Below are 22,820 nucleotides of genomic sequence, written 5' to 3' on the forward strand. Positions count from 1 at the left end.
AATGAGTTTATTCATGAGACATTTGTGTTCTATAATCAATGTAGTGTAAACCTCCAATCCATGATGAGAACATGGCTACTTAATAAATATGGATTGTTAACATGGATTGTTAGACATGGGGAAGTGAGCTTATATGACCTAACCACATTAATCAAGACCTCTCAAAACATAATGAAAATGTTGGTTCCTAATAAGCATGATACCAAGTTCAATGGGACAATTACATCCAATAAGCCTCAAAGAAAATCAAACCTTAAACTTTATAGTTGTAAATGTAAATCCCTCAAAATACTACATTGAAATGTTATGTGCCTAGTAAAAACATCATGTGGTTTTGTAAGGTAATTAGATTGAACAGATCATGGGGGAAATTAATGCTTAAGCTTTATACTTGTAAATGCAACTCTTGAAGATCAAATTGGGGTATCTATTGAGACACTCCCATGAGATAGTGAAGAACTTATGTTTAGGGAGATATTTTAGTTCCACAAAATAATTAAGTGATTCACATGAACAATGTGAAGCATACATCCCTTTGAGAAAGAAAATCAAACTATTTAATAATTCCTAAAAGAAATGAAATTTTAAACTTTGTACTTGTAATGTAAGTGTACAAAAAATACAAAATTCATGTCTTTGGTCCCACATGTCCCATTTCCATGGAGAAGTGGGCTTGCAAGATAAGATAGACATGTTAAACTTTGTACTTGTAATGTAAGTGTACAAAAAAATACAAAATTCATGTCTTTGGTCCCACATGTCCCATTTCCATGGAGAAGTGGGCTTGCAAGATAAGATAGACGTGTTAGAGGTCCCATATGGAATCAAAGAAATTACTTTCAAAGAAGTGCATTTGCAAGGCATAGACACACTAATAGAACTAAGTGTGTCACATGTCCCTCATATAGAAGTGAACTTGAATAGCATATACACACAAGGGAAATAATTCCATTGGAAGCCTCTCATGAAACAATGAACTTCTAAGGTGTAGTTGCACTAGGAATATAATGTGCCACAGATCTCTGATGAAAAAGTGAATTTGCAAAGTGTAGGCACACAAGGGAATCAAATACATCACAAGTATCTAATGGAAAAGTGATTTGCAAAGTGTTGACACAATGAATCAACTGCATTGCAAGTGTCTTCTAAAAATGTGTACTCCCAAGATGTAGACACATAAGGGAATCAAATGCATCACAAGTTTCTTGTGGAAATGTGAACTTGAAAACTGTAAAACACATAAGGGAATAAAATGTATCACGAATCTCTCCTGGAAAAATGAACTCGCAAAGTGTAGACACATTAGATAATCAAATATGTTGAAGCTCTATCATGGGAAGTGAATTTGCAGAGAAAGACACACAACAGAATCAAATGCATTGGGATTCTCTCGTGGAAAATTTAACTTGTAAGGTGTAGACAAATACGGGAATAAAATGGGATGTAAGCATTTTGTGAAGAAGTGAACTTGCAAGGTCCAATAAAAAGACCTCATTGGTATATATAGGAGTCTAAATGGTCAAGATATAATTAGGGCCTATATAACAATACTAATGCAAATGCAAAACAATAACAATAGTGGCCATGGGTCACAATAATAACAATATAGGGGCTACACTAGTATTATAGGGACCTAACATGCCCCTCTCCTTCAAAAAAATGGCGTTGTTAATGCTTGAGAAGTTATGTATGCTTTTTTATAAAATATTCATCCTCCCATGTGGAATATTCAGCAAGTAAGCTCTTCCACTTAATGAGATACTCTGAAATTGATCGATTTTGCAGTTGTTAGATTCTTGTTTCATGATTACTTTAGGCTCAGATATGATTTTTCCTTCCTCGTCAAGTTCTGGAAATATAGTTTGTACTGGGATCTTGTCACCTATAACCTTCTTTAAGCATGAAACATGAAAAATTGGGTGTACTCATGAAGATATAGGTAGCTCCAATTTGTATGTCATAGTACCAATATTTTGCAACACTTTGTAAGGGCCATAGTACTTGGGTGATCATTTATTATCCTTCTTAGCTTGCTTGAGGGACATTTGTTTGTATGGTTGTAGCCATTAAAATACGCAATCGTGCATGCCAAAACTTCTTTCACTGCAGTGTTGATATTCTTGTTATTTCATTCAGTTCTGTGCCAGAGTCAGGTTATCCTTTAAAAGTTGGAGAACTTGTCATTGATGCTTGATTTGGTCATCCGTTGCTTAAACCTTAGAATTGTCTCTTAGAGATGATGCAATGGATGGTGGATGATATCCATAAAGCGCCATAAATGGGGTCATTTTTGTTGTCATATGGAAGGAAGTGTTATACCACCATTCTACCAGAGGTAACCACTTGATCCATTGTGTTTGTTTATCAGATACAAAGCAACGAATATACCCTTCCAAACATATGTTCACTATCTTAGTTTTCCCATCATATTTAAGATGATAAGATGAGCTAAGATCCAATTGAGTACCAAGATAAGAAAATAATTTTATCTAAAAATTTCTAGTGAAAATGGGATCTTTGTCACTTACAACAATCTTTGGGTTTCCATGTAGCTTTTGAATTGTTTCCACAAATGCAGTAATGATTGTACTAGCCTTGAAAGGATGAGATAGTGCACAAAAGTGTGCATACTTAGTAAGTCTATAAACTACCACCATAATGACACTCTTCCTTTGGACGTGGGTAGACTTGTGATAAAATCCATTGATTTCTCCTCCCAACGTTGACTTGGAATGACTAATGGTTGTAAAAGACCCGGGGTCTTAGTTGTCTCAACTTTATTTTGTTAGCAAACCTAACATTATACCACAAACTTTTGAATATCATATTTAAGGTCATCCCCAAAAAAATCCTTCTTGACCATGTGGTAAGTTTTTAAAACTTCTGAGTTCCCTCTTGTAGGAGAGATGTGCAATTCCGAAATAACCCTTTGTTTGGTTTGGAGTTCTTACATAGATGTAAACAATCTTTGTACCATAGTAAATAATATTTCCAGATAAATGTATCATATGCACTGGAATCTTACTGCAAATTTTGAATGAGTGTCCACACTTCTTTGTTATTTTTCTATTCATCCCTTTCTTTAGTTATCCACTCAGGTTGGATAATATAAATGGCATAGAGTAATGCCTCTACATCCTCATCCCTTCTTGAGAGTGCATCTACAAAAACATTTTGATTCCCTTTTTTGTACATGATTTTAAAGTCATAATCCGACATCTTTGTGACCCAAGTTTGTTGCTTTTCTAAAGATAATCTTTGTTCCAAGAAGTATTTCAAACTATCATGACTTGGTTTTACCTTGAAGTATCTTCCCATTGGGTAAGGGCACCATTTATTCAGGGCATGTAGTATTTCCAACATTTCCCTCTCATTAGTAGGTTTGTGTAAATGCTTTCCCTTGATTGGATGAATTTCAAAAGCATTGAGTCATCCTTCTTGCATGAAAACAACTCTAATGCCATTTCTTGAGGAATCACATTCCACAATAAAGATTTTTGTGAAGTTTGGTGTAGTTAAGATCAAAGCTTGTCGCATTGCCTCTTTAAGATGTTCAAAGGCCTTAGTTGCTTTTGGAGTCCAAGAAAATACATCTTTCTTCAGTAATATCGTTAGAGGTGCTACTATTTTCCCATAATTCTTAACAAACTTGCGATAATACCTTGGCAACCTAAGAAATCCTCGAAGATGCTTTAAGGTTGTGGGGATTTTCCATTCCTTGATTACTTTAATTTTGTTAGGGTCTACCTTTGGCATCCTCATGAGACACAATATGACCCAAATATTCCACCTTGGGTACCCCAAAGAAACATTTGGATGGTTTTGCATACAATTTTTTCTCCTCCAAAGTTTAAGAAACCTATCAACATGTTGAACATGATCTTTCCAAGACTTGTTGTAGATTAGTATATCATCAAAAATTACTAACACAAATTTTCTAAGGAAGGTTTTGAAAGTGGAATTCATCAAACCTTGAAATGTGGAAGGTGCATTACTAAGGCCAAAAGGCATGACCAAAAATTCATTATGACCTTCTTGAGTTCTAAATGTTGTTTTTAGAATGTCTTCTATATTTATTCTAATTTGATGATATCTTGAATGAAGATCTAACTTGCTGAAGTAAATTGTTCCATTTAATTCATATAAAAATTCATCGATGACAAGAATGGGAAATGTATCTTTAATAGTGAGCTTATTGAGATCTCTATAATCCAAAAACATATGCCATGAACCATCCTTCTTGTGCACCAATACTACTCGATAAGAGAAAGAACTTTGGCTAGGTTGAATTATACCTGCCTCTAGCATTTATGTAACCATGTGTTCCATTTCATTCTTTTAGGCATAGAGATATCTGTAAGGTATGATGTTTGGAGGAACACTTCCTAGAATCAAGTGAATAGCATGATCATGATCACAAATAGGTGGGAGACCTTTGTGAGTCTCAAATACCTTGGAATGATTGTCAAGGACTCTTTGGAGATCTAGAGAAATGGATGGCTTCGATGTTTAAGCATCTAGTGAGCGTAATTGTGTAATAACTCCTCATTATTCCTTATTCAAAATATTTTTCATGCCATTACAACTAATTATATTCCTAGGCTTCTATGTGATACCCCTTAATTCAATTTCCTTCCTTTCCCAAAAAATATTTAAGAAAAGTTCTTGAAAATAAAAGGCTATCGTCCCTAAATATTGTAACCATTGGACTCTCATGAATACAATATCAACACCATGCATTAGAATGGAAAACATTGGACTATTCAATACATACTCCCCCATGATTAGATTGATATTATGGAACTTCCCTAAGCAATTTATAGTTCCTCCATTTGCAACCATCACTTGCACTCTAGTGTTGGATATAGAAAGCAGTTCAAAGCCTTGGCTATCTTAAAATGAATAAAATTATGAGTACTACCCAAATCTATCACCACTATTACCATTTTCTTCTTGATATATCCTTTTACCTTGAGATTTTGAGGAGTGGTAAGTCAGATTTATTTCTTCTTTTTCAACCCCCGGGGTTGGTTCTTGGTGTATATCTTCTTATTTTGATGTTTCTTGTTCCTTTTCTCCCTCATCTTCACAATCTATGTAAAATAATTTATTCTCATCACATTTATTACCTTTAGTGTACTTGTTAGCACAACTGTAACAAATCATTTTTGTTATCTTTTCCTCTAGTTGGTTTGGTGTCAACCTTGTAGATTATGGGAGGCTAGGAGAGGTAAACTTCCATCTTTATAGCTATGAGTGGTAGACCTCCTTGTTGCCATAAATGTGCTTTCAACATTTATTACCACCCTAAATGAATTCTCCAATGACTTAGGTTCCCAAAGGCGAACTTCATGTTCTATATTATCCTTTAAAGTTCCTATGAAGACATCAATTAGATGCTCCTTTGGAATATCAATTACCTTGATATTCACTCTTTGGAAGTTCTCAATGTGCTCCACAACTATACCCCTTTGTTTGAGATTTATTAATGGATAAAGACGATATTTCTCTTTGTATCATTTCCCCCATAAAAATTGTCCAAGTTACAGGTGATTTACGACAACAAATCCATCTCTTCCACACAAAATGATTGGGTTCTAAGTATAAAGATGCAATGTGTACATTTTTTGTGTGTTGCACATCATGTAGATCAAAGAGTTGCTCCATCTATAGTATCCATGTTATCCGATCCTTACTATCAAAATTCCTTGTATAAATATTTAGAATGTGGTTGGTCTTCAACCCAAACTTGGTGTCTCTAAATCACGGTTCACATTCATTTTGTCCTCATCACGGATTTCATGAAATACCTTAACACTACTAGAAAGCATTTCTTGTAGCAACTTGATCAAACCTTCCTTCAAACCTTCCATTTATTCTTTTAACCCATCCTTCAAACCTTCCATGTCCCTTTTTATTTTTTCTTCTAAACCATCCATCTTAACATTCATCGCTTCCAATTGATTTTTGGTTGCTCTTTGTGAGAGTGCAAATTGTTGCACTTGTTCCTGCAAATTTGATATTTTGTGTTGCATTCCCTCTTCTTCATGTGTCATAGTAGATATTTCTAAGGGCTTAATGGGTGTAGAATACTTTTATTTGGGAGGCATTTTAGAACCAATTAACAATATTTATTCTTTACTATGCTTTTTGAATCACTTCAAAGTAATTTTTTTAAACAAAAAGTTATGCAAATTTAAAATTACACACCTTTTAAGAGCTTGATTTTGAGCTTGTTTATAAGGTTTACCTTGAAACTATTGTATATCTATGATTTTTTCCTCCAAAGGTCTAAAATTGCGTCCTATGGTAGTCCCTTGTGACTTCTTTCCAACCCCACCAGTTAGACAAAGATTGGGTTCTTTAATATAAATTTTTGCCAAATCTCCCACGATGGCTTGATTATGGATTGGTTCAGTAGAGCGAACTTATACAGAATGCCATGTGTCACTTTTTTAATATTCATCCCTAAAATGATAATCGAAAAATAAAATTCCGTGAAATTTCAGTGATTTTTAATGAAATTCAACTTCGATGCTCAAAGAGAAATTTATGACAATTTTCCTTGGGACACCTGTTTGAGACAAAGTTTTGGAGCATACAAAAACCCTAACTTCCTTGGACCATATCTCCAAAAATATAGCGAACCAAGGTCTGAAATTGTAGCCAAATGTTCATCAAGAATTCATCTCCACTTGGTAACAATTCTAGGGTTTGAAGCTTCACATAAAAAAAAGTTAAGCGGAATTTCCAAGACGACCCATTTGGAGTAGCAAAACCATAGGATCAAGAGCTCTGATACCAAATGTTAGTATCAAGATCAAAATAACAAGAAAGCATAAGAAAATATAGCTCAATGACTAGATAATAAGCCACTTCGAGGGTAAAACCTCCCTTTACATCACATAAATAAAGAATTCTTGGATGATTCAAATGGAAAGACCTCCATGGTATATATAGGAGTCTAAAGGGTCAAAATATAATTAGGTCCTACATAACAATAATAATGCGAGGGCACAACAATAATAATAATGGGCTTATATAATAACAATATAGGAACTACACTAGTATTATAGGGACCTATCATGTAGACACACAAGGGAATCAAATGGGTCACACATCTATCATGGAAAAGTCCCATAAATGGAGTGAGAAGGGACATGCCCCATCATGCAGATGGTGAGGATGTTATCACCTCATTCAATGTGTGAGGTCGTTGCTCCCCCATTCTTTGTCATCATATGGAGATGCAGAGGTTATGATAAGGCCAGGTTATTGCAGGTTAGATAGTGGTAATAGTTCTGGATGGGTTATATTCATGTTCCATTCCTCACATGTTGCTTCAGGTGGATGGCAATGATTGGCTCCTTTTTACATCATTCTATGGGTAGTCTAGTGCAATGGAAATCAATGCTATCTTCATTGGTCTCCACATGGAATTATGTATCAAGCTCAAGACATGGTGTTTGTTGTTCTTTCCTCCACTTTATCTACATCAAATTATGCTTTTCTTAGTTTTTCATGGTCACTAGGTCCACTGGCCATGGGATTTCTACATTCACATCTGAGCCCAACACTTAAGCATGTGTTTGTAGCTCCATTCATCGAAGTATGCTCCTATTTGTTTCCATTGGTTCACTAGGATGGTTAGGCAAAGAGATCATTGTTGAACAAGATGTGGGGGTTGTGGGTCGCAAGGAGGCTCCAAGGCCAACATGAGGGTGTAGAACTCAGTTAGGTTGTTTAGGGAGCAATTGTCATTGAAGGTAAAGGAGGCGCTTCATGAATTGGAAGAATACATTGTTGTAGAGAGAAAATACTTGTTCGACTCTAAAGTGATTTTGGATATGAAGGAATGGGTGCCTAACATGGACCATACTCATGAAAGGTTGAACGAATATCTTCTTTTCATTGACATGTTTAGGAGGCTGAACTCATTGTTAGGTCAAGTTCTTTTGGATTGTAATGATGCTAAGGAAGAAATGATGTTGGTTTTGGATGATGTTATGCTTCAACAAAATGATATGAGCAAGCAAATCAAGAGAAATGAGGCAAGTGTGGCTCCTGGTGCTGGCCTAAATTGTTGCAACCATGGGGATCTCAACCCAATTTAGGTGGATGCTTCCCCCTATTCTTATTCTTTGTCATGATGTTTAGCTCTCAATTTGTGGTGTGTTTTGGCTCTACCATTCCTTTTATGCTTGGTTTATGATTTCTAGTTTCTGTCCATTTGAAAGTAGCTCATAGTGAACAATTTCTATATCACTTTGTCAATCTAGGAGTTGCTTTGCTTTCTGAGATAATTATTATGAAAAATGGATTTTGATGTAATTATGATCTATTGTTTTGTCAGTGGTCTGGTTTCCCAAGTGGCAGGCCATTGTCAGGCAACATTTTTGTACACATGTAATTTCTTACAGTTAACCAAAATATAGCTTACAAAACAAGCATCTCATGGAAAAGTGAACTTGGGAGGCATACACATATAAGGGAATCAAATGCATCATAAGTATTGCATGAAAAAATGAACTTGCAAGGTGTAGACACAGAAAGGAATCATATGCATCACAAGTCTCTCATACAAACTTTAGGGGATCAAATGTATTGCAAGACTTACATGGAAAAGTGAACTTGCAAGGTGTAGACATAGGAATGAATCAAATACATTGTCAATAGTAAAAAGTTGAACTTGCAAGGTGTAGACACACAAGGAAACCAAATGTATCACAAGTGTCTAGTTGAAAATTGAACTAACAAAATGTAGACACACAAGGGAATCAATTGTATCACTAATTTCTCACAGAAAAGTAAACTTACTTAGTGCAAACACAAAAAGAAAACAAATGCAAACAATGCATCGCAAGTGCCTTGTGAAAAAGTAAATTTACAAGTAATTATACAAATAGAACATCACACATCTCCAAAAATTATACATGTATCTTTAATTAAAAACTAAGTTAATGCAATATAAATATATCTAAATCCTTGAAAAGAAATAAATATTAAATTAGTAAAGTATAATGTAAAATAAAATGTTAAAAATAAGATAGGCTAATAAAATAATAAATTTATAATTATTTGCATGCAAAATTCATATACAAATACAATCTTTATCTTATCAATTTAAAAGGTTGACTTTTAATTAAAAAATAAATTGACGTATTATCTATTCTTTTAATCTAAAAATCACATAATTTATATATATATTTTAGTGAAATCTCCTAATTAATATATCATTTACTACCCATTATGAATATATCCAAATTCTAAACTGAAAAAGCTTTCCATGCAGATTATTCCTCATGTGGCCTCTCCTTTACACAATGGTTAAAAGCCACACAAGGAACAAAGAATACAGGGAACGGATCCTATCAACCAGGAAAATTATATCCAATTATATCCAATACCTGTAGAAGAAAGTTAAAATTCCACCCCTACATTGGCAAATGATTCCTCATGAATCAGCTACCTTTCACACAATTGCTGGAAGCCAGGCAGAGAATATTGGTGACCAAAATCTTGTAGGATGAGAGGGACTCTTAAGTATTTTATAACAGGCTTGACAGCGACTTGAAACTAAAAAACGTCTATCACATGCCCACTTCCGACTTCTGTGTCATTTGAGTGGGAGGAACGTAAGTATGCAGAGTCCACTGTAGTGGGTGAATGGGTAGGGTCGGTGGAGTTGTAGAATATATCATCAATACTTGGTGTCTCCTTCGGTAACAGCACGCATAATTGAGATATATATATTTATAGTACTCCAGTCTTTTGAGATTCTGATCCCTTCATTTTTCTCGGAACCATATAAGAAAGAAGCATGGCGTTGTGTTTCAGAGAGGTTCTGCTAATAAGTGGGCTCGGGCTCCCCTCGAAGGACTGTTATTCTGTTGGTTCAAGATTATCTGTGAGATCTTCAATTTCTGTGCGCACAAAGGATGTCACTACCAGGGCAACTGTGTTCCCAAAAAAGTATAAGCTATATGAAACTGTGAAGGTAGGATTTTCCTATTTAAATTTAAACTTGTTTTTCTTTTCCCCCTTTTTTTTGGAGAAGGTTCGGGGGATCAGTTCTTACAGTGGGTAATGTGTCCAGGTCTATCAGGATGCCTCCAGAGGCATAGTTTGCTATAGAAATGAATATGGTGAGCTCATCTGTGAAGGTTATGACGAGGGTCCACATTTGCGCCGTACCCAAGAGCAAGAAGAGCAGTACAGGTAATCAATTCATAGTTTGCAGGAATTTTTTTGGTTATTCTTCATTTTTAGAGCCTTTTTGGATCCATCGGTGCAAGCAGATACGCTCTGACCAGCGATCTGATATACCCAAAGCAAGTTATGAACTCCCTCAAGTAGAAATTCCTACAGTATTAGAGCTATCTTACCGAATATATAGATTATGGTTCAACACCCAATGCCACGTGGGCTTTAGATTAATGTTGCAGAGAGGGTATACCCATCCAAATCTGCCTTTTGTCTCCAGTTATAGGTCGTATATCTTGAATTCTAATATTTAAGTAGTTAGATTATTTATGTGAAATTTGGGATGTTTTCAAGGGAAAACCCTCCAGGAAAATCAAAGATGTTTCCTTATATTAGTCATTGGTATCTGTAGTGACTCAGGAGATTCAAGTTGGGTGTCAGTTATATTACTCATTGGTATATGTAGTAACTCAGGAGATTCAAGTGGGGTGTCAGTTATATTAGTCATTGGTATATGTAGTAACTCAGGAGATTCAAGTTGGGTGTCAGTTGGCACTGGATTACCCAAATTTTCAACAGTATTAATTACAATTGATTGAGCTAATTCCTTGGGTTTTAAATTCTGGACTAGTTAAATGCTCAACCCTATTAATCTCAATTGATTAAGCTAATAAAATCCATATCCAATTTTGGTTTAAAAATGTATTTGTCCTAATATCACTTTTCAATGAAATCCATTATACCCCTTAACTCATTACACCTTTACACCAACAAAGGGTTGGTCGATACCCCACTCAGGCTAAGGCTGTAGAGCGCCTTACTTCTCTTAGTCCGCAAAATACAATGAAAAAGCCCTTAAAATGATCCTTGAATATAGGTATTTTAGTCTACGAAATATTGATAAATTAAGGCCTCTACAAATTTCTATGACATGTAGAGAACACAGATGAAGCTATACCATGGTTGCTTGTGAAGTCCTCTAAAAATTGCTATGACATGTAGAGAATACAGATTAAGCTATACCATGGTTGCTTGTGAATTGGCTTTTGAATCTATAAGAACTCTTATCTTTTCAAAGTTGGATCAAGTAGTTGGAAGAGTCTTAACTTTTTTTCTTCTTCTTAATCTCATAGATACAGAAGTTATAATGAAGAACATTCGCTTTTTTGACAGACCAATTGTTTTTTCCCTGATACAGGGAAGATGTCAAACTTTATGGCTGTGTTCAGGAAATAAGACCTTACCTTCTTGATGGAATTGATTATACATGCATGGGCGTAGATCTTGTGGAGGCCTCTTCTGAAGGGAAAGATGAAAGCTGATGTAACATTTCGGGTGTGTTTGGTACCCAGTGGATAACTTAGCGCAAGGAAAATATGGCCCTCGGATTGAAATCTTGTGTAGGACAACGTCTCAAGAATTTCACGAGTCTGGGCTCTGTAAATTTATTGTAAGAAAGCCCTTCTGATGAAGATGTACAGTTTCCTGTCAGGGCTGTTTCTTTTGCTCTTTATGTGTATAACTCTGCCTTGGGATAATATACATAAATCGACCGAGGCAGAAAAGCCTTTTTATTGTACATTTGATTTACCAGAAGATAAACCTCTGAATGGTTAAGAATGGAAACAAAATTGAGTCCATCTGGTTATCATCAGTTTTGATGAATTGTCTGACTCTGTCATTGGCTACTTTAACCATATATTTTAAGCTTGAAAATATTGATTAACATCCATAACATGTTAATAATTGGAAAAAAAAACATAGAATTTCTTATAGGGATTTAATACTGTATATATGTCATGCATATAAGATGGGTGCAGATAAGCATTTATTCAAGACGTAGCTTAACGTTTAAATTCTCTCCTCTGCATTTCTCTACCACCACATGATCTGTTAATAAGGCCAGGAAAACATTGCCACACCCATTCTGATACTATTCTGAGTAGACTTACAAAGTATGTAAAGAAACATGCTGCTGAAGGGTGGGACTTTCATACTGCCAAAAGTAAACCACTAGATCTTAAGGCAGCCTATGTAATCAGATAGAAATCTGGAACTCTTTACAGTTTTATTTGATTTGCAGGCAAAACCTGCAAAAATGTTTCCTCTTTAAGGTCATGGAAGTAACTCTTGAATCACCATTCTCTAAATTTCCTCAATGCTTTAATGGACATGGATTTCCATATCAAAATTTGGAAACTGTCAATCTAGCCAATCCGAACATTATGGTTCCTCTGTCTAGAGGTTGAGACTAGCTCGCTTTCTTCTTTATTTTTTTTTAAATACCGAGATTGGATTTAAGAACAAAATAGGTGCTAATTTGTTTTGAATATGTACGGATTCTGGTAATTTTTAGATTTGTTAAAATTTTCTATTCCCTTAATTTTCACAACCAAAAACATAAAATGAATTGGTTGACTTGTTTCATTTCAACCATGCCATTCATTGTACTGGCAACTCTTCTCGCTGCAACTTGGAACTTCTTTATTTGTCCGTTATTGGTATTGGATTCCTACCAGCTATTGCTACTAAGCTTCTTGTCTTGGCCTTGGATTCATCATTTACAGGTGATATCACAATGATAATTGGCAATAAATTGTGATTTCCACTGTTTTACTTTAGAGTTTATTTATCCATGACCCAAACCATTGTGAAGGCAATAAGACATTTGCTACTTTGTAGCTTGTTGCATGTGACTGAGATTTTTTTATTTGATCATGCTTCGTATTAAAGTTTTGATCATGCATGGAAGGAGGGATGTTTTGCACTGAGTGATGGACGAAATTCACCTTTTCCTGATCTGAAATTTACACCCATGAATGAATTAATTTGATGCACTTGTGTTGGCTTCATAATGTGACAGTTGATTGGATTTTTGGTACCTGCTTTTATTAATAAATGTGGTGTTGTTGTTTACTCAAATACTCGGATTCCTTTCTGCTCAGTTGATTATCTGGTTACGGTTTTAAGTTTGATGATATGTGTCGTTCTGGTCTTATACTTTGATTATCTAAGGGTTTCCTTGGTTAACTTGTTTAGATGTTTTAGCCCAGATCTGATGTTTTTTGGTAAACATAATGTTGTCTTTCGTCACTTTTGGCTTTTCCTTCACACTTTTGCATATTCCAGGTTCCCTCGGTCAACATGGAAATGTTTTAATTCACAGTTTTTTTCATTTTTGCATAAGTTAATGGAAATGGGAATTTAATTGCCGTGTTTAGAGTTAGACACAATACTACTAGAACAAGGAGGGAGAGATTCAGTCACAAATGTTTGGAAGGGAAATCAAAAATAGCACTTACAAATGAGAAAGATGTTACAAGATTGGTTAGAATTAAGAGTTGATTTAAGTAAGATCTAAGTTTGTAAGTTATTATGTTATGCGTGAAGTTTTCTTAGATTTTAATAACAACAGATAAATGTATGTTAATTGAGTTTAATATAAGGAGTTTATAGTGGGGTTATGTTTTTTTTATCTAGGATCAATTCATGTAAGTGCCATGTTGAGTTTTTAATGAATATATTGTTTTAATGGCTTTGAGTCTTTAAGAATATTGTTTATATTGGGTACCATCCTTGGAATAAGGAAAAATACTAAATGAGTTTCTTGGACATGTATTTCAAGGAAAAAAAAGCACCAAAAAATTAACAAAAGAAAAAGGAAAGAAAATTATGATCTATTCCCTTTAAATCTCTTGGTGACTAGTGATCTATTTGCATGAAACAAAAGAGAGATTAAAATAAAAGAAGGGAAAACCACTACACCCTATCTAACCCCACTTTCAATTTAGCGCATGCAGAAAACATAAACACTATTTGAACTAATGAAAGGGAACATACAAAATGCAACCAAGAAGAGAGTGGAACCCTACTTAACATAAATGATTATGCTAGTATCTTCCTATGAGACAAGTTTGGAAATACTGGCTATCTACTTCATGAAATGAAAGAGTTTAAATGAAAACAAGGAAAGAGAAATATGTCCTAGTCAACCCACTTTTCAAATCAATGCATACAACAAATATTTGGACTAAGGAAAGGAAGCATACAACATGCAACCAAGAAAAGAGTGAAACCCTACTCATCTTACATGATTATTTTGGTATCTTCCTACAAAACAAGTTTGAAAATACTATCCCTTGAATATATAATGAGATGAAACACACAAGCAATTAGAAACATACAAAAAAAATTAAATCCTAGATATAGATATGGGGATCTAAGTGCCCTTAGATGGTAACAACTTGACCCATAAGTTGTGTTCAAAACTCCATTGGGGTGGTGATGTTGAGTTGATCTAAATTGGATCAACATAGTATGTAGTTTATTGATGGTTTGGAATGGGGAAGAAAAAAATTGGGACCTATAGAGAATCCTTGGGACTAGATCTTGAAAATTGCACTAATAAAGCAAAATTAAAACCATGTTGTCATGGGAAACTAGAAGATAGTGAGTTGAGGGAACACAAAGAAGATCTAACACTTGAGAAAATGAATTCCAGTAATCAATCTTCTAAGCACCTATTTAAAATAGAAATAGTGGTTGAGATCAATGGCTATGAAGAAAAAGTAGACATAGTTAAGTTGAATAATTGGTTGTGATAATTGAAAATATATTTTGATGTGTGTAGTGTATGGGAGTAGAAAATAATGTTTTTCAAACTCAAGATAGAAGACCACACACATACTTGGTGGGAAAGTTACACCAAGACCATTAGCCTAGAGAGAGACTTGCTAGTAATTAGGTGGACAATATTTAAAAACCTTCTCAAGTCCTAGTGTTATCTTATTAGGGATGAAAAGGATTGAAGGATTTAAGTGACTCTATTTCTGACAAAGGCAAGAATAGTATACAAGAGCACACCATAGAACTTTGGAAGCAAGCCATTTATTGGGAAATAAATTTCAAGAACCTAGATGTGGTCATAAGACATTTGGGTGGTTTTCACAATAATATAAGAAAACAAGTTATGATATTCAAGCCCAAGGCCATAGATGAGGTCTATGTGTTGGTATAGTACATTGAATCTAACAAGAAAAATGGGTATCTACTATCCAAGTGGTTCAAAGTAGTTATACTGACTTGGAATTCCAATAAAGGAAAAAAGAAGAAGGGAAAGAGGACATATAAGAACGTTAACACCATTGCACATGTGTGCAAGTAACCCAACAACCATTGTGATTATTGCAACATTAATGATCACACTAAAGGAAAATGTTGGAAGTTGTATTTAGAGCTAAATCCCAAGAATCACATGTAGGAACAAGATAAGAGGAAAAATCTTCTAGTTTTGGACACATGAAGGGAGATTAAGACAAACTTAGATGTTGACAAGAAAGTTATCAGCACAAAAAATAAGAAGGAGGTGAACTGGAGTAGCCTCCCACAAAGGGGATAAGGAGATGACAAAGTTGTTCCATATCAATATTTTGATAAAGAAGAACAAGGTAGATGTTTAATTCAATTTGGTTCATATGGCATCCTCATTGTAAAATATATCAAAATAATATTGGCTTAGAGATGCATGGTCTCCTCCAAAATTACTAAACTAGCTTTGGCCCTTGAATTATAATTTGTTAATTCATGTATTACTTGTAATAAGGTGTGTTACCAAACATTTTGTGGGTAATATCCCTAGGATAATTTTTTTTCTCCAAGATGGTCCTCAACCAGCAGCGAACAGCCCCTTGCAGCCACCAGTAGCTCATTCTGCCATTTCTCCACCACCTGAGCCAGCGATGTGGTCCTTCGCTCATCTGCCATGATCGTATTTTTGAATGTGGGCCTCCTGATCATAGTATCCATTTGCAGGGAAATGTTATGTAACATTTCACTCTTAAAATCCTCCAACATAATTCATATCTCATGCGTGATGGCTATTAAAGAGGGAGAGGAATTGACCAAGTCTTGGCTAGACCAACCCTTTTTCCTAGCAACCCTAGTGTGATTCCTGAACACATTTTTGATGTCATCATAAGGAAACTGGTAGATATCTCCTCGAGGCAACATGTTGAGGGTTTCCATTACATCTTCCCTAATACCTCGAAGAAGAAATAGCCTGCGTGACTCAAGATCAATGGTGCAATTGACCCTCCTATAATTGAGTTGAAATCTTTCCTCATAGTCTAAGGATTCATTGGGTCCAAGGGTCATCTTAAATATTTCTTCCTTTCTTTCTTTGGACCTACAATTGTCCCTGTATTTTCCATTGAAGGCTTGTTTCATTTTGGCCTAGGTAGTGAGGTTGTCTCTAGGTAAATTCATAAACCAACGCAAGGATGCATCTTTGAGGGTAGATGGAAACAACTTCAGCTTTTGTTCATCAGAGGCATTAGTCATAGGTCCTACAGGAAACAACAAACTCAAACGTGAAGGTGTCAGGATCCTCATGGGTTAGGTCATGGAAGTGTGCAAGGGTCGTAGGGCTTATATTCTTCATTCTGGACTCTCCATTGGTTTCTCTGATAGGGAAAATCTCATTGTTCTTGTTTTCAGCCATGATTTGGGTAGGTGAGATAGGTTATTCTTCTCCTATAGGTTCTTAAAAAAATTCATGTTTCTCACCTAAAGGGTTTTCTAACTCCCTTGTAGTCGGAGAGGGAAGTTCATAGTAACCAAACAAGAATTAAGGTTGATTGCTTGAGGGGGTGGGGTTTTTTGGTAATAATTTCCCTTGGTTATCCCTACTCCTACGAGGCATGAAAGAACAAGTTTCTTTTTGATTTTTTTACTTTTTCTTTTAAACAATAAGACTGATGCAAAACAAGAAACAAAAAAAAAATCATCTCTTAAGTAGAAACAACGCCTACTTAGACACCTCCTCGGTAATGGCACCTAAAAGTGATGGGACCTGGTATTGCACCAAGGACGTTGTAACTCCTAAGGGCTTCTCAACTTAAATTATCAACCCGGGGTTCGTACAAACTTAGAGGTGACAGTGCTATATGCACAATAGGTTAGGTTCTACTCATGTCACCCTCATTCATGAAATCAGATCAAGGTGTTCAAAGACCACTCCTCCAACTAATTACAGTGAAAACTTCTTATGAAAGCATAAATGAACATGATTCTAACTACAAAGGTGAAAATGCCATTCATTAAATGTAAATGCTAATTGAAATTGCATGAAAGGAAAAGGCTAGTCTATTTGTAGAAGTAAATCATGCTACTCTACTTGCACACTTAATCAAATAAATAACCTACTTGCATGCATCATTTGTCTACTCACACTTGCTTGAAAATGAGGAATCCAATCTTTAACATACCTATGAAGAAAAATACTAATTCTAACTTTGTTTTGTTATCTGATGGTTGCAGTGAGGAAAGGATGAGGTTGGAGTGGTCTTAGAGTCTTCCCTAATCATCAAATCATAGTTTGGGGGACATTATTCAACTTAACTATGCTAGAGTCAAAGTATGGAGCAAAATTGGTTGAAGAAAACAATGCTACATGTCTTCTATAGAAGGTGCTACAAGAGGCCCAGTTTTGCTACAGGAGGAGGGTCTGAGAGCTTTTGAGGACATAAATGGTGTCTTAAAAGAGTAGGAAGGTGGATGAAAGTAGAAGGAGGTGAATGAAGGGTGTGGAAACCCCTTAGCCAAGCCTAGTACCCCTCAGAGGTCTATCTTGCACCAAAGTTGATGCCCACGGTGTCCTTCATCTACCTTAACAAAGTGACTTCAGAGACAGAGTTTGGAAGCAAGGTGAGGTGCCTAGGAGGAAGATGGAAAGGTCCAGGTGGATGTGGAAAGGTGTGCCCATCCTTGCAGGTCAACACAATCCTTGCAAACCAATCAAACACATGCATAAAATGATCATTATTGCAACAAAGTAAATTAACATGGAAAAGATGAGTTGAATTTTATTGAAATCTACTCTAACCTACAACACAATTCCAATTTCCAAACCAATGTTGCTAACTCCTAAGTTGCAGAAATTAAACATGCAGAAAGATTGCAATCCAATACTTAACAATTTCCAAGAAATCATAAACAAATATTTTTGAGTTGTTATTGTGGATCTTTCCAATCACTCTTCCCACAAGAGAGGTGATAGGAAAGCCTACAATTACAATTTTTTATGATATAACCTCTATTGAAACAAGGAAATAATTGCAATGCTTTGAACAAGAACAAGAAAGAAATACAAGAGAGGGACTAAAGCCTATGGGTTGGGCCCAAACCCAAGGGTTTCATCCCTCCAAAACTAACTCAGATGCAGACCAATGGTAAACTTCTCATTAACATAAAATGATAGTCACATACATCATATGAAAGATAAGAATAACAATGTCAAGCACTAGGCTCTCAGTAGCTACTCCTAGCTGCAACCAAAATTCAAATCCTAATGAGCCTTTCAGCTGGTTTATTTATACAAAAGTAATTGAGGGCAGCTCCCTTGAAAGGAGGAATGCTCCCCTCCAAAATCTCAAGATTTGTGGATCTAGTTCCCTTTGACCTTGTCATGCACTTAAAGTTCCTCCACTGCTAGTGAAATTGAGTTGTTGGTGAGAATTTTGTGATCTCAAGCTGAGTTAGGGAGTTAATGAGGTGGACAAGCCCCCTGTATTATCTCTAGGTGTCTCCATCAAGCCCCTGCATGGTAAATATCTCAAAATATGTTTTTTTTTCCTGCATATTAACCACATTAGGCCATACAATATGAAAAACACCCTCTAGTCTTCCTACTGGCTAAAAAAGTTAATTAATGTGAGAAAAGGAGAGTTTTAAGGACCAAAGGTTAGCAAAATGAACCTCAAAAATACTTATTGATGGACCCCATCACTAGGACTAGTCTTGCACCTAGTAATTTACCTCCAAGCATAATCTTGGTTGATAAACACCTAGGGCGACCTTTTCTCATCTAGCTTGAGGGATTCAACACCTTTCTAGTGGTTAACATGGGGACCTTGTAGTCGTAAAAGACACAATATCTGCAACGCCAAAGGCATCGGGTGGTTGGAACATAGGGGGAGGTATGTTAATCAAGCCTTTGCTTTCTTCCCATTGGTTTCCATCCCACAACCTACTCTAAAGACTGGTCTCAAAATAGTTAACAATAAGGTTCCATTTAAACTAGGCATACAACTTACAAGTGACCAAGATCCTTGCATTTCATCTAGGTCTTAGGACTTGCATCTCATATAGGTTAGTGAAGCATATAAGTAGTGGTTAACCATCTGGTTACTTGGTCTTAATTTATAATAAGAAATAATTTTGACTCCATAAGGCATTGGTCTAATATCTGAATCTAATATAATCTTTGAGTCTAGCTAAATTTAACCAAGTAGCTAGGCCACTCAATCGTGTTTCTCGGGCTTGTTCGTTGTCAAATTTCCTTCCACCTTCACATTTCCATAGGGACTACTCCCCAGCTTGTTTTTGGGAGACAACTAGAACAGAAATTTCGGGGATGAGGGTGACACCCCTCGACATGAGTGGTTATCATAGTGCATGTACAATCTAAGCGACAACTTTTTCTACAATGTTTTATCATCTATCATAAAATATCTCCTCAATGATGATGTCACATGAGGTTAAAATACTTCATTAAAGGATTTTCAAAAGTTTAAAATCATTTTTTTTTATGATATCATAAAGGGAAGGTTGGAATATTGGCATTATTTCATTTCATTGAACAACCAAATAATTATCGAGCAAAATCTTCAAGATAATTGTATGGATGGTTTTATCTTTTATGTTGGTACCTATGTTTCCTAAATATATGATGTGTTGATAACTTTTATTAGAATGAAATCAAACATGGTTATGAACATTCAGTTTCTAAGTTAGGTAGATTACATCATCTCATTCGTTGTCTTTTTCACCTTTCAGATGGATCCGTCATCCACACCATATATCGGTCATGCCGACGGTGCGAGTCGCTTCTCCCAGAATCTAGCCTCGGCAGTCTGGGCCATTTTTACCCCCTTGCATACGTTAGTCCTTTCGAACGGTGTGTGCATTGGATCTGCCACCAAAAATCAAACTAAATATGATGCAGTGATAGGTTTTTTAGTCAATGCCATTTCTCATCGCATCCTTCATCTTAATGTTCATTTAGATTCCTTGCTACTTGTCATGCAATTGAATGGTGTGTATCATGTACATAACCAAGTCCTATTTAGAAAATATCTACGAGTTAAGTTGTTGGTACGTGAATTTGAAACCATTACATTCAGTCATGTTCCTAGAGCCAAAAATCACTATGTAGATACCATTGCAAATAACATTCTAGATTGGCATTTATCACATGTATACCACAGAAGACAACCATAAAATAACACATGGCGAACCATCATCGTCATACAAAATGCATAATCATATTATGTATCATATAAATGTTTGGAGCAAATAGCTCTAAATACATCTGACATGCCCATAACATGTTACAAAAACCAAAACCAAAGGGACCCACATGTCCCCACATCTAGTCACTATCCGACGGATCTCGCGCCAAAGGCTCTACTCCACCTGCATGTAGATCATGTACTGACTGGCTAGCCATCACCATGCGCCGCATTATACCTCGCCACTCTGAGGGAAGGTCGGTACACTCATATGTGTATCGATCATCTAACCCACGACATCCACGCTTGGAAACTCCAGTTAAGAGTACATCAAATCTACGATGTACATGAACCATGAGGCATTATTGAGGACCAACAATGAAGCTTTACAAATTTTCGAAAACACTTGATGGTTGGGGTACTTTGACAAAATGTAAGGGTTTAATGAATAAATCACATTGGAATTTGCACAAAACTTGGAGGGTCTAGAGGCAATGGTGAAAGGATTCAAAATTACAATGGATGAGGAGTTTTTTTGTTGAAGTTACATGATTATCGAGGACAAGAGAATGTTGGTTCTCAAAGAAGAGCTTACATTTCAACATTAAAGAAAATTATTGCAAGGAAATGAATTATTGGTAACAAAAGGATGGGGTTTTGCAAGGAGTTCACTTCCATCACCATGGGAAAGAATTTTCTACTTCTTATAGAAGTTTGTCACCTGTGAGGGTGATCGGAATCTGGATTAGGGACCAAAATTTGCTCAAAAATGAAAGTATTTGGAATCACTCAAAACCTGAAGGACTGTGTCTGTCTCGTCAATACGATCACAACGCAATTTGTTTCACTAAAAACCGAGTCCGGATGAAGGAGAAAAGGCATGTTGTTCGTTTTCCTAAATAGTTAAAAAAATTGCATAACATGATAGAATGATGAAATGGCAGTATAATCAGCATGATGAGAATCTTCTTCAGTTTTTTCCCAATGAGGTTGTGACAAGTGTCACTTTAGGATTCGCCAGTTTGGTTGTGTGAAGGTGAAATTGCCCAATGTCCTCCAAGGTGGAATTATTAGTTCATGATGAATACTATGTGGAAATTGTATATATATATATATTTATATGATTTTAAATTCATATATTATATTATAATTAATATGTATTATATATTATATTATATATAAATATTATATATCTAAACCTTATATAATTCCAAAATCCGCATATACATATCAAATGGCGTATTTTAATATGGTATATCAAAGTCAACGAAGTATTGGCATTGCAATGTTTTATTTATGGTGGGAAAAATGTATTAAGGGATGGACAGAGGGCGGGTTGAACTCATGACCTCCCCATCCCAATTCCATTGCAGTAGCGCTGGACTAAGTGGTGGGTTTGTTAAATCATAGCCCGAAACCTTTATTTAAGCTTACAATAAATGCAACGGTGGGAGCGGAGGGAGCCAGCCCTGCGGGCCAGGTCCCTCACCATACGACCACGTAGCTATGACCATGGGCCAGCGCCAAGCATAAGCGCGCTTAATACGCCACTAATCTAGCTTAACCTTAACTAATCCATTTTTATGTTCGCGGTAGTTTTGGAGGTGCTCCGATTTCGGCAGAATTTCCAACTTTGGCGGACTTAACTGGAGTCTTTCCAGTTTTAGCGGAGGTTTTCTAGGCCAAACTGAAGAAAGCCATTGATTGCTCAATTTTTGACCAATTTTAGAAAATGCATAGTCAATTTTGGATGATTTCGACCTTATGAACTCATTTGTGTAGGTTTCAGAGGCAATAGAATACTTTTACAGGTGATTTTTCCATAGGGAAGTTCAGGGAAGCCTAGGGCCACCAGGGAAGGAGGTCATGCCCAGATCAGCCAGAGTCAATTTTCAGAGATCTAATAGTCATTTTTGGGGTTTTTGGGTCCTCTGAACACAATGGAATAGGTTTCAGGAGCAATAGGACACTTCTGTATGTGATTTTTCCACATTGAAGTTTTATGAAGCCTAGGGCCACCAGGGAGGAGGTCATGCCCAAAACAACTGTGGTCCATTTGAGGAGTTTGGAGAGTCATCTTAGGGGTTTTGGAATGCTTTGAGTCCATTGAAGCAGGTTTCAGGAGCTGTAGAGCATTGTAAATTGTACTTTTTTCCATTTTGAGCAAATACAGAGGCCCAAGCCATGGAAGCTGGACCAAGGAGATGTAGCCCAGGAGGGGTGAAATCCTTTATCAAAACACTATGTTGAGTGTTTTTCTTGATGGTTTGTTTTTCATTTGCTTATTGTTGTTCAATACTTACTTTCATGCTATTATGCTCATGATTT

General features: G+C 35.9%; 1 protein-coding gene across 1 annotated transcript; it reads left to right on the top strand.

Moving 5' to 3' along the window:
* The first annotated feature begins 9,528 nt into the window (after window positions 1–9,528).
* LOC149175608 (uncharacterized) lies at window positions 9,529–11,843 on the top strand. The gene is made up of 3 exons (XM_089422901.1): window positions 9,529–9,997; window positions 10,097–10,218; window positions 11,402–11,843. The coding sequence occupies exons 1-3, from the start codon at window positions 9,821–9,823 to the stop codon at window positions 11,523–11,525; spliced, it is 423 nt and encodes a 140-aa protein (XP_089279027.1). The 5' UTR covers window positions 9,529–9,820; the 3' UTR covers window positions 11,526–11,843.
* The last annotated feature ends 10,977 nt before the right edge of the window (window positions 11,844–22,820 follow it).

The sequence above is a fragment of the Pinus tabuliformis genome, chromosome 4_1, assembly GCF_031772625.1.
Source record: "Pinus tabuliformis cultivar Carrire ecotype Pingquan chromosome 4_1, CPIR1, whole genome shotgun sequence".
NCBI classification, from domain to species: domain Eukaryota; kingdom Viridiplantae; phylum Streptophyta; class Pinopsida; order Pinales; family Pinaceae; genus Pinus; species Pinus tabuliformis.

Excerpts from the sequence above, each read along its gene's own strand:
- LOC149175608 (XM_089422901.1), top strand. The coding sequence starts at position 9,821 with ATGGCGTTGTGTTTCAGAGAGGTTCTGCTAATAAGTGGGCTCGGGCTC. Across the intron at positions 9,998-10,096 it reads AGCTATATGAAACTGTGAAG|GTCTATCAGGATGCCTCCAG; the intron begins GTAGGATTTTCC and ends TAATGTGTCCAG. Across the intron at positions 10,219-11,401 it reads GAGCAAGAAGAGCAGTACAG|GGAAGATGTCAAACTTTATG; the intron begins GTAATCAATTCA and ends TCCCTGATACAG.